At 36.9% G+C, this 12,556-nt stretch overlaps 2 protein-coding genes across 6 annotated transcripts in view; one reads left to right on the top strand and one right to left on the bottom strand.

Annotated features, from left to right (window-relative positions):
* Nucleotides 1–10,001, bottom strand: part of col20a1 (collagen type XX alpha 1 chain) — a 36,323-nt gene extending 26,322 nt beyond the window's left edge. The window contains exons 1-9 of one of the 3 annotated variants that reach the window (XM_089124309.1): nucleotides 9,868–10,001; nucleotides 9,564–9,714; nucleotides 9,146–9,209; nucleotides 8,252–8,324; nucleotides 6,643–6,811; nucleotides 6,412–6,495; nucleotides 5,079–5,254; nucleotides 4,760–4,889; nucleotides 1,372–1,378 (exon numbers count right to left, since the gene is read on the bottom strand). In XM_089124309.1, coding sequence (XP_088980435.1) covers nucleotides 1,372–1,378; nucleotides 4,760–4,889; nucleotides 5,079–5,254; nucleotides 6,412–6,495; nucleotides 6,643–6,811; nucleotides 8,252–8,324; nucleotides 9,146–9,209; nucleotides 9,564–9,714; nucleotides 9,868–9,978 — 965 coding nt within the window. In that variant the 5' untranslated portion in view covers nucleotides 9,979–10,001. Of the gene's footprint in view, nucleotides 1–547; nucleotides 702–1,371; nucleotides 1,379–2,139; nucleotides 3,019–4,759; nucleotides 4,890–5,078; nucleotides 5,255–6,411; nucleotides 6,496–6,642; nucleotides 6,812–8,251; nucleotides 8,325–9,145; nucleotides 9,210–9,563; nucleotides 9,715–9,867 lie in introns of those variants that run through there. The other 2 variants (XM_089124308.1, XM_039651545.2) reach the window with 2 other exon arrangements.
* Nucleotides 9,920–12,204, top strand: taf13 (TATA-box binding protein associated factor 13). 3 transcript variants are annotated; one of them, XM_039651550.2, is made up of 2 exons: nucleotides 9,920–10,053; nucleotides 11,639–12,204. In XM_039651550.2, the coding sequence occupies exon 2, from the start codon at nucleotides 11,640–11,642 to the stop codon at nucleotides 12,012–12,014; it is 375 nt and encodes a 124-aa protein (XP_039507484.1). In that variant the 5' UTR covers nucleotides 9,920–10,053; nucleotide 11,639; the 3' UTR covers nucleotides 12,015–12,204. The 3 variants fall into 3 exon arrangements, with proteins under 3 accessions (XP_039507484.1, XP_039507485.1, XP_039507483.1); XM_039651551.2 differs by having other exon boundaries at nucleotides 9,930–10,032; XM_039651549.2 differs by lacking the exon at nucleotides 9,920–10,053 and adding an exon at nucleotides 11,389–11,527.
* Nucleotides 12,205–12,556: the final 352 nt, after the last annotated feature.

Genomic DNA, 12,556 nt, shown 5'->3' with positions numbered 1-12,556 from the left:
TAAAATCCCACCTGTCCAAAAAAAAAAAAATCAATGGATAGAGCAGCAAATCTTTTCAGTAGGCTAATGCTGGTCTGATTCACACAAATATTATGTGTGAGAAGTACAATTATTAGGCACCTATTTCAACTGCTTTGGGCCATAATAAGACGGCATTTACATGCATTGACTTGTTGTACTGAATACAATAGAAACAGATGATATGGGGAACTTTAAAGCTCCGAATCTGTTGTGATACCACACCTAAAGTGAGCTGTCGAAAGCTATTACCGCTAACTAAGCGCATTTTGAAACCTAGCAGCCCACATGAAGAACGCATTACTAGGTGGTCTACTGTCTTTATCTTTAACTCAAACATTAACATTAACTTATATGACTTAGATAGAATACTGCTCGTGCTCAACTCAGTTAGATAACTGAACCACTAGAAGCAATTACAGCAAGTCAAAGCGAATTCAACTTTTAATTTTAAAACAGCAAAGCATTGGGAAACAGACACACACATATATGACTCTGATAAGGGTCTATTGTAAATAAAGTAGTGTACCTGAAGATGAAGCGTGTACCTGACGCATTCCACAGTATGGGATGTTAACACATTGAGTCCCGGTCACTTACTTCCCATTCGCTCCCGTTTATGTCTCTACTTCGTTTGGGTTAGGTGTGAAATCTGATACGGGTGCAGTACTCTCCTCTAGTAATATGAAGGCGGGGAATATACATACTCAGGGTGGTAGGCCTACTGTATCAGCTGTTCTGCAAAGCTTGAGAGAGAGAGAGAGACCTCCCCAACAATGATGGGGTTTAATGACACAACAGATTTTTAGATAATATAATAATATACCAATTTTGAATAAAACTTTATTTTTAGTACTTTTGCTGATAAAATCATATGACTTGTATTATAACAAATTGTAGTTCTCTGTGATTTCATTTTTAACCTGCCAATTTCAAACCATTGGCTGACAGGGGTGGGGTACACCTTTAAAAGCCCTTACATACAAATAAAAACATTTATTTTTAAGATTTTAACGAATGCATAGACACAGTGGAAAAGAAAGACAGATAGATGTGTCCCTGCCAGTGTTTTTTTTTTATTTATTTATTTTTTTTTATGAGGTTTCAGGTCAGTCAGATCAGTTGCGACGCCAATGTTGAAAGCCAGTGGTGAGGATTCTGATACCTCAGGCAATGAAAACTTTTTTGTTGCTTGTATATGCAGCCATTTGGCAACTCTATTCTTTACAGGTACACTAGTCGAGTATTCATTAAGGATAAAAGCCGCTAAGGAAGTTTGTTCTAATATACTCATTTACAGACACATGCACAGTCAAACAGAAAATGTATTTGTTTATTTGAGCTGTGGTCAACCTAAAACCTCAGTAAACCTAGTGGTGTGGATAGTAACAAAGGCACACCATTTGACATCAATTCATAAGGGCTGCGATGTTCTTACAGAGGTTTGAACAGGTGCCTTTTGTAGGAAACAAATGTAAAAGTTTGAGCACTCAAGCTCATAAAATCATTGAGTTACAGATGCTGGAGCAAAAACTATTACAACTATACCCCTGTCTTGCCCTACTGCTCTAATAATGGAACTGTCAGGTAAAAACTCTTTGTCTGAAGACCACATTTTTGGCAGTAACAATCAGAGGGGACTAGTGATGGAAACTGCACCAGTCTTTTACCAAGTTAGACTTTAAGCTTTGAACACAGATATTCCTAAAAAAAAAGTCAGTAACGCATCCATAAGGTGCTGAATGTAAATGAGTGTGTTGCATAAAGTTTCAAAATAATTCATGTTTACTTGGGCTGCACATGCAGATGTGCGCGAGACCGAAGCATACTTCCACTTAAGCGAATTCATTTCCATCTCTTGAAAAAACTGATTTGGAACTGAACAGGCCCTTTGACTTCATGATTAATCCACTAAACAAACTCAATGAACTTAATCAGGTTCATGAATTACTAGACATCCCTCTATCTGCATGAGAACTCCAAACAAATCTAATTTGGCTATATAATCTACTTTGCTGAATTCTGCCTCCCTCTCTAAGAGTTGATAAAATTTGCTCAAAGTTGAAGTAAATGCAATTCATAAAGCTGCCTTTGGAAAGTTAAAGGGGAAGGAATACATGATAGAAGAAATCAAAGTTCATTTTATTAAAAAAAAAAAATCACATTCTGTGTCATAATTAGTGAAATCATTATTGTGGGCAACTGAAACAGAATTTATATTTAGTAAAATAAATTCTTTATAGTCATTTAAACAAATGTGTAAGGCCACTAGGAGATTGGTCCTGTGCTGTGATTGATGCCACATCAGTTTTAAAGGTATTACCTATAAATTAAAATAGTCTAATTTACTCACCCTAGTGTCTTCCAAAACATGTGTGACTTTTTCTTCAAGGGCTAAATTAATTATTTATTTGCAGAATGTCTATCATACAGCTTCAGGGGCCTTTGGGATATTACACACAATGCATATGGATTTACAATTTTTTGAGCTTGATAGTCCATGGTCCCCATCCACTTTCATTCTATGTAAAAACATCTCCTTTTGTGTTCCACAGGAGAAAAGTCATACAGGTTTGAAATGACAAGAGGGTAAGTAAATGATGACAGAAGTGAACTGTTTGGGTGAACTATCTTTGTAATCACCCAGTGGCTTTTAAGAGTCCCGTCTTCCCAAGAGCATAGTGTCCTCTCGGTTTCACGGAGAGACAGACAACACAAATGTACCCCCGTACATCAGCTCTATAGTCTCTTCTCGTGCTCATTCAGAACATATCCGAGGCTTGTTCAGTACCTGTGGTCAATGTGACCAATGATATGAGCCTAAAGCAGAACATTCCACGAGTATATTTAGGACATTCATGTCTTTCTCAAACTAGTAAAGAATCTCATGCTCCTCTTCGTCATTTGTGTCTTCACAATAGTCGTCTTTTGTTTGCAGAAGTGGAAGCTCAAGGTCTGGGTTGTCTCTGACAGGTAGTTGTCTCACCATGGGGCCATTTCCTATGAAAAGACAGAGATATACAGATAAAAACAAAACAATTAGTGTTTCAAAAATAATCTTTGAGCATTTTCTTCTTCCAGAAGCCAGAAACTTTCTAATGCATGGTTCAGACAACACGATTTTAGCCTGATTTTGGCATGATCAGTATGTGGGGTATGCAAAAATTGATCATTTTATCTTGTATAGTGGGTCATAGTTGCTGCGATGCTTCACAACGGAAAGACTAGCATGTTCAATTATTTTTCGGTTTCCTCAGCTTTCAAACATGCCAAACGAAAGAGACGATAGTATTTGTGCAATGAAGGAAAGATTCGTGGGGCTATGGCAGTACTTCTGCCTTCATGATGTTTCCCCGAGGGACAACCATGACGACAGACTGAAAAAAGATGAACGATAGGGGAGACGCTTCAGCAACCTGGTGACTAGGCTACATTTCAAAAAAGCTGACAGTGACTTTTATAACAGACAAAATATTCTGTAGTCTAAACCCAGTATAAGGTTCTGCTGTTCATTTCTGAGAATCCATTTTATGACTAAAACTGTTCTGAGGAGCCCATCTTAATTAAAGGGTTAGTTCACCCAAAAATGAAAATTAAGTCATTAATTACTCACCCCCATGCTGTACCAACCCCGTAAGACCTTCGTTCATCTTCGGAACACAAATGAAGATATTTTTGATTAAATTTGAGAGCTGTATAACTACCACATAGACTTCCGGGACTGGCTCTTGACGGCCCAGAAAGTCAATGAAGAAAATGTTTAAATATTCCATGTGACTACAGTGGCTCAACTATAAGTTTATCAAGCGACGAGAATACTTTTTGTGCGAAAAAGCAAACAAAAATAACGACTTTATTCGACTTTTCCTTTTCTTCCTTGTTGGCCTGAAACGAGACTTCCTTAGATTTCCACGACGCATGCGCGAGAATTGCGATCTCCTTACACTACTTCAGTTCAGTTCTCGCGCATGCGTCGTGGAAATCGTATGGAAGTCTCGTTTCAGGCCAACAAGGAAGAAAAGGAAAAGTCGAATAAAGTCGTTATTTTTGTTTGTTTTTTCGCACAAAAAGTATTCTCGTCGCTTGATAAACTTATAGTTGAGCCACTGTAGTCACATGGAATATTTAAACATTTTCTTCATTGACTTTCTGGGCCGTCAAGAGCCAGTCCCGGAAGTCTATGTGGTAGTTATACAGCTCTCAAATTTAATCAAAAATATCTTCATTTGTGTTCCGAAGATGAACGAAGGTCTTACGGGGTTGGTACAGCATGGGGGTGAGTAATTAATGACTTAATTTTCATTTTTGGGTGAACTAACCCTTTAACATGTACAGTACATGTACAACAGCAATGTATACAATCATGCCAGAAGAGGTCCCGTACTGGCTATATGTCTCTCTTAAAATTACATTACAGAAATGAGAAAATGGTTTTCAAAATGGTTAAAGGGGTCATGAACTGAATTTTCTTTAATTTTATAATGTTCTCTGAGGTCCACTTATAATGTTATCAAGATTTCTACACCAAAAAACATCCTTATTTAGAAGTAATGAAAAATTTCTTGATGCATTGTTGAAACATTTACCAACACTGTAAAACTATGCAGATATTACATTTGTTGCTACTTCCATTTCATTGCAACTTAAAGTTGCCTTTAGCATTATACTTAAAAGCTAGTATGAATCATTGCATTGCACAAACATCTGCATGCATAATCAGAATTAGGATTGTTTTTCTTACCTTTGTTATAAAATGTTTTGAGGCTAATATGCAGTGTTATGCCAGAGAGACACACAACAAAGCCCAACCAGTTCACTGTGCTAATTTTATCCCCCGTGAACTCCACTGCCAGCAGTAGAGTGCACACCTCCTACAGAGAGACAGAGAGAATGTCTTTGTGAAGAAAATGAATGGTTTAAGTCTAATGAAGGCTTTAAAACCTAGCAGAGCTAATGGGAAACCGGCCATTAAGATGAAGAAGCAAAGAGCTTCTGCAGCTTTTTATATTACTTAATCGTGTGCAAAAGCATATTGGAAAATCCTTTAGATGTATTCTCACCTTAAAAATACCAGCAATGGATAGCGTGAGGCTGGACGTGCGGGACACCAGCAGGAACTCGGAAAAGCCCAGACCAAATGCCAGCATGCCACCCACAGACAGAGTCACAAGAGTGTAGAGCAGATGTGAGAGCTCACTGACCCTGAAGAGCTTCTCTGTGGTGCTCACACTCAGTCCTACTCATGAATGACAAGATGAAGAAACAGGCAAGCAACACGTTACCAGAGACACAAATGCACTGGTAAGCAAAAAACATAGCAAATGGCAAAAACCCCAAGAGAAATATAAGTTATATATTGAATGACGTAGTTGAAACGTATTTTACAACCATTAAGATAGACCATGTATTTGTGAATTTCATTTCAGAGGGGGAAAATACATGATAAGTAAATTGTAAAGTATAACTATAAGTATATGTTATGGTAATATTAGTTGCACTGAATCTAAGATCATGGTTTCTGCAAGGTTCATGAAGTGTTTTTGAAGAACATTTTAAGACCAAGTAAAGAAAATGTAAGGAATAAATTGACGGGAACCCAATAGGTCAATTTGTTCTCTAAATGTAAATGTCTAGGATATCCAGATGTCCATTGCTTTTTAATTCATTATACAAAAGTAGTAGCTTGAAATTGAATCACTCTGCTCCGAACCACTAGAATATGGAAAAACTAAATCTGTGCCTTCTGAACACAACGCAAAAAAGTGATGTTCATCTTCAGGATTTTTATCTTGTTTTCCAGTGCAAATGTCTAATGATTCCTAAATCAAGATGCATTTACTGGAGATGCATTATTTCTTATTTTGTTTTCTGTTAAATTGATTATATGTTATGGAGTTTATGATTAAAACAAGTACAAATATCTACCAATGGGCTCAGAAAAATCAACTTAATTTTAAGGTAACTCATTTTTGATTCATTCTTTCATATTTTTATTCATATTCATATTTTTAATTCGTATCTCATTGACAGACATTTGTTCTTGTTTGAAGCAAAAACTCGCTTAATTCTGGTAAAGTAAATGTATCTTGATTTAAAGATGTTTAGGTAAAAAATACTGAGGAACATATATTTGCTTTGCAATGCATGCAACATTTAATGCCATGACTTTTTAAATTTAGGACCTTAATTTGTGCAAGGATGAACTATGAAACAGAAACTCTGTGATGATGATTTTATCTAAAAAAAAAAGGTTTAGAGACAGAATGAGGTTTTTGCTCATTACAATAACATAATAAGTTATTTTCTATTTTGAGGTGAAATACAACCATGACATTTCTTTGTGAGATAACCCTTAGGAAAGACTGAAGGAAAAAAGACTGGTGTCTGACTGACCCTCATTGAGAAGAAACAGAGGAAAGAGGCTCAGGAACATGAGGGGCTGTAGATGGTACATGGTGTCTATGGGGTTCTGAAGCCCTGTGTGGCAAAGAGTAGGACATAAGAGTCATGAGAATTCACCACTTCACCATACGGCCTGTACAGACCAAACACAGGTCATAACAACATGCTAACAGTTCAGTGATCTCAACAGAGACTTTCAATGTTCTCCTCAAACCAACTTACCAAGTTCTGCTTTCTGCATGAGCACTTGAGTGAGAGTCCAGCGGATCCCTCCGATAAAAGAGGCCAACAGGACCATTAGGAAACCCTCCAGGTTAAACTGAGTTGACTTGAGAGTGAACATGAACAGACCACTGGCTATCAGCAACACCACCAGGATCAGGAATGGGTTCTGTTGGGTTCAAAAGAGCACAAAATTTACTACTTTTGATCTATGTAAAGACTGAATTACATTAGCTGGAAATTATAACATTTTAAACCATCCCTAATAAACAGTTTTGGCTGGTTCTGTGACTGGCACTCACAGGATTTTCAGGATTGTCAAGCAAATAGTGGTCACCCTTTACACCGGACATGACATTTGGCAGGCTGCACCACACCGGATGCTACAAAGCGACTGTTGCAAATACATTTGGGGCTCTATTTTAACGATCTGAAACGCAAGTATCAAGCGCAAGTAACTCTGTGTGTGGGTCTTGTGAGCGCTATTGCTATTTTACCGGCGGGATAAATGACTCTTGCACCCGAAAAGTTTAAAAGGGGTTGGTCTGAAATAGCTTCATTATTCATAGGTGTGGTTTGGGCGTAATGTGAAATAAACCAATCAGAGTGTCATCCAACAAACCCTTTAAGAGCATGTGCGCAAGTTGCATGGCGGATTGTTGAATTTACCAGGAGCGGTTCACAGCTGAGGAGACCAACGTTCTTGTCAGGGTGGTGAACAAGCTCAAGACATTTTCACGTTTTATTCTACGACATCATTAGCACAGTCTGTGTTTAAAACATCATTATGCTTATAACTGTGCTCTTAAAAGGGAACCAGTATGATGCTAACTGCCGGTTGGCCTACAAAGTGGTGTCATACCCGCACCCCTCCATTTAGTAAACAAATTGGGTGGTGAATATTAAAAAAAATTAATTTCAAACCCTCAGATGCAATCATCTTAATTTGTGTCTGTAAAGGTGTGAACCAAATGGCTCACACAGCCAAGAGCTCCATAAAATTAAAAATTCAAAGGGATTCTTTTTCAGGGGAAAAAGTACAGACACTTTTTTCTTTAGGTATACAGCTGTATAATTAGGCTTGGAGCAACTCTGCAGGCTCGATTAAATGACTACTACTGGGCTTGCCAAATGCAGATAAATATAAAAAGAAAAACACACTGGGTGGTAAAATGCTCTGATTATAAATGATTATATGGGCAGAGAATAGCCAAACAAACAAAAATGATGACTTCAGATGCAAAACCTCTTTTTTGACATTTCAAAAAAGAGTGAACGCTCTTTTTAAGGATTTTTTTTTTTTTAATTGTGACATTTTTAAAAATAAGGCATTTCAATAACTGACTAATAACCGTTTTATTGCCATTAAACCTGTACTGAAACTAAACATGGAGCCTGATAAAAATGCTCACTTAAAAGAAAAATGGCAGATGGACTTTTTACATGTGTACTAGTCTTCAAATGTCTGAAATACAGCACATTGCTGCATCTTGATGCAAACTTGTATGCAAAACGTATGTTTAATGTGTCTGAAGTAAAGATAGCTTCTTTTGAACGATAGCTTCCGTTTCTTTACTTCTTCAAGAATCAAGTGTATAAGCACACTTACCGGCTCCTCGAGTTTGAAGACCAGGGAGAAAAAGAGAATGAAGAGAACAGCTGAAGACTTGGTCATGGTGTACCTATAGGAAACCCAAAAATCCCAAGTAGTTTTAATTAACTTGCATTTCCTGAAGCAAACACCAGTACACCACAGGTCAAGAATTGCAAACAAGTTAAGGCTGGAATAAACTACACAACGTTTTTTAGCTTCAGAGTTTGATCCCATCCATTCAGGTGAAAACAAAAAAAAAAAAAGTTCAATATTTTGAGTCGATTTGAGATCACATAATAGTTTTCATTGTCATACATGAGACACATGTTTGTGCGTGAGTTTGTTTCATTTGGAATGACTTGAATGTCTGGTAGTGCGTGATGTTCAGTCATTTAGTGATGCCCAATTTGTCTATGTAACCATTTACAAAGCTGGCAACTGTGCTTAAAAATCTGTTTGGATTCTAAAAGAAATGCAACATCGGAGCGGAATTACCGCTGTCATGACGCTCAACACACATTTAGTTACCCGGTGGATATACATTTCCTCGTTAATCATATAACTACTTAATACTAAAAATATGAATAAATGAAGAAGACATTAATATTTATTTTAAATTACCCGATTTTGTGAGAAAAAAATGTCCTACGAGAAAACGGTCGAAAACTGATTGTCAGAAACAACACTAATATATATTGATTCATACATTTTTAGAATGGTAATGGTCATTACACAAAATATTTGTCTGCACAATCAAATGACCGAACAATCAGAATCAAATATGTAATAAAACAATATGATTGCACATCTAAGACTAAGAATATCTACAAAATGTTTGATTGTCTGTGTCTGTAGTACTTAGGGTTAAGGGATATTTTTTTAGCAGGAAATAATAAACGACATGCTTACAAACTAATAGTGATGAAAAGGAAGCTCCAGTTGGACAGTCCAATATCCAGCGCAGTCGCCAGGGCTAATGGACATAGACAAACAGTTGTATAGATATTATGAAACAGTAGGTATCTGACAATAATAAAAAAAATAGCCAGAATGAAAAACTCTATGGTAAAACTTGAACATGAGAATGTATGACGCTGAGGGCGTGGTTAATTTATGGCAAGCAAAAGATAATGGTCTTGTGGACAAGACCCCCGAATACTCAAGCAGATAAAATCTCTCCATTCTTGGGACAATCAACGTGGACTTCACCCTCCCAAACTGTGTTGGATAAAACCGGCTATCCTTTTGTTTATCTCTTCAGCAACCATTATGACACACAGTCAAACAATTTTGGTCTTTGGACTCAACAAAAAAGAAAAATGTTCACCTGTTGGGGCTACTTTAGAAAGGTAAACCTTCCAAGGAAGAATAACTCGAGGCTTTCCCGTCCAGCACTGCATGGCAAAGCGTGTCAGTGAAGAGAAACAGAATATTATAGCAAGATGGACCAGGGTCATGAACAGAGGAAAGTGGAATTCCTGGGACAAATGACAAAAACAAAATTCAGACATTATACAAAAGCAAATAGAACAAATAAGTGTTTTCTTCCAAACAAAACAAACAACAAAAAACTCACATTCAATTTTCAAGAAGGAAAAGAAGGATTTTATTATAAATTAACTACAACTCACCTTCATGAGCCACTTGTTGTAGAAAGTTATGCCAATTGAAAACACATAGTAGAAAAGCACCAGGCCCACAGTGCGCAGCGTCCTGCAGAGGAACTGCATCGGCCACGCCATCCTGGACAACCCGGATACAACAAGGCGCAGCTAAGCACTTTTAAAACAGGAAAGGTAACCAGAGCCAGTTAATAGGTATGTTAACATGTGGAAAATCAAACTTTGAGTAGGTTGATAAGAACATGCAAGGCAAAAATGTATCAATGTGTGCTATTGTGTCGTATTGATCAGCGAAGCACTTGTTGAAAAGTGCAACAAACAGCTGTAACGTTACCGTTATAATGACTGGTAACGTGCGGGCTGAAACGCAAGATATCTTGTTTTGTTACGTTGGATATTTAAGCAATAAACGTTAGGTTTCTTTTTTTTAGTAAAATGTTGTCCTGTCCTAAGCCCTCGCGAGCACTTAAAACCTTGTTACCTCACTGATGCTTTGACAGTTTGTTCACGCTGACTGCCATTTACAGCTAACCAGTACTAGCTACTGTGATCACATTTTCTTACCTCATTGTTTACATAGTCCTTGTAAACGAAAAGCTGGTAGCATTAAACACTATGTAACCATCATTTGCAGGCGTGCCTCTTCTCACAGCACTATACCATATCTGCCATAGAATTGTGCAATTCAAACAACTTGTTTGTGAACCTAACCTACAGTCAGTCAGATACCCCTGTCTAGATGACGTGGACGTTGCTCTGCTAACACATGCGCTGCATCCCGGGAAAATTTGAATTAAACAGATTACTCGAGATGGTTTGAAATTAAATATTTATTAATATCATTTTCTTCCTGTGTGAAAAAATTTCCAATTGTTTGCCCAAGCCACTGTGAACTGAGCGAGCAATATCGCAGAATGCTGCTGTCAGCTACGCGTTAGCTCTATTAGATTCGCTAATATTGGACCTTTTTTATTGAATCAATTGAACCGGTCTAACGTTAGGTCTAGACATAAACGAATCGTTATCAAATCAAACTTAGCCGACAACTCATCAAAAATCTAAAATAAGATTAACGTTAAATAAAAAAGTCAGTTCAATGTTTTACTTTACAGTTATCTTTAACTATTTAGAAAATACAATAAAAAATTGGCTTTTTTATCACTTCACTTGGAGTCAAAAGGAAATACAACATTTAACTTTTTTATGATTGTTTATTTATTGCAAAGTTTAACATGGTCCACAAGTGCAACCACATATAACTATGTACAAGACCAGGGTTTAACATTTAACTTTTTAAAATTTTACCATTTAAAAACAATTTAAAATGATTTATTTGGCTTTTGGTGGAATTTATGATAAAAATAAAACATCTGTGCACGTTATATCAAAAGTATGCCCATATTTCGTTTCACTTTGTTTGGAGCAAAGAAAGAATGCCCCGTTGTGACGTAAAAGAATCATTGGAAATGTTTCGAACTTTACACTATATGTAAATAAATGTTTAATATAAAAAATAAAATAAAATCTTTACACTGTATGCGTCATCCAGAACTCTAGGTGGCGATGGCGTTTAAAATGTCTCATCCAGTGTCGTGTTAGACGTAAATGAATAAATAGAATTTCCTGTTTCCTGGTTGGGGTGGTTTGTGTTGCTTTTCGATTTTCACATGTAAGTTATAAATATACACACCTTAACACGGTGCCTGTTAGTCTTTTTATAAAATAGAATATTTTAATCTTGTGTTTGCATGACTGTTTCTAATCTGTATTTCGTTCAAAGTATGGCTGAGGAAGAGGAAGATCCTGGTTTTGACGAGGATTTGGACGACGGAGGTAACGGGGCAGATTCGGGCCAAGGTAAAAGAAAGCGGCTTTTTTCGAAGGAGCTTCGCTGCATGATGTATGGGTTTGGAGACGACCAAAATCCGTACACCGAATCAGTGGACATACTGGAGGATCTGGTCATCGAGTTCATCACGGAGATGACGCACAAGGCGATGTCTATTGGGCGTCAGGGCCGTGTGCAGGTGGAGGACATCGTCTTTCTCATCCGCAAGGACCCTAGAAAGTTTGCAAGAGTGAAGGACTTGCTCACCATGAACGAGGAGCTGAAAAAGGCTCGCAAAGCCTTTGACGAGGCCAATTATGGGTCTTAACAACAATCCCATCGGTTGCTATGTGATTTTGTTCAATCGAAAGTTTCTTGTGGATCGTAATGGACTTGTTGTAACCCTGTTTTTGCAGTTGCAAGACAATTCACAATTCATTTCGAAGATGATTTGAAACAACATTATAGCGTTTTGTTTTTTTCAGTTGTTGTGCATTAAAGATATATTAAACCTTTAATGGAAGACAAGACGTTTTATTATTTTAAGAAGCAATTCTGTACATCTGGAACATTTCAATAGACGTGTCAATTTCTTATTTAAAAGATGACATGACATCTTTCACAACAGTTTAGCTTATGCTAATATTAATTTCTCTTAAAATGATTTGCTCCAAGATACAATTCATGAAATGAGAAGACCAGCAGGTGTCCTTTACAATGAAGATACATTGTGTGTATAATTTAATATTTTGTTTTTAAATAGTTTTAAGCAAAACATTTGAAGAAAATTGTTGCAAATTGAAGGGTTAAAGGAAAGTGTAAAAGGATTTGATTTGGTAAACACTAAACAGTGCCTCGTAGTGTTTAGAA

This window comes from Pimephales promelas, chromosome 20 (assembly GCF_988280905.1).
Source record: "Pimephales promelas chromosome 20, fPimPro1.hap1.1, whole genome shotgun sequence".
In the NCBI taxonomy this organism is placed as follows: domain Eukaryota; kingdom Metazoa; phylum Chordata; class Actinopteri; order Cypriniformes; family Leuciscidae; genus Pimephales; species Pimephales promelas.
Note: the sequence above shows the minus strand (reverse complement) of the source record. Positions and strands in the feature narration are given on the sequence as shown.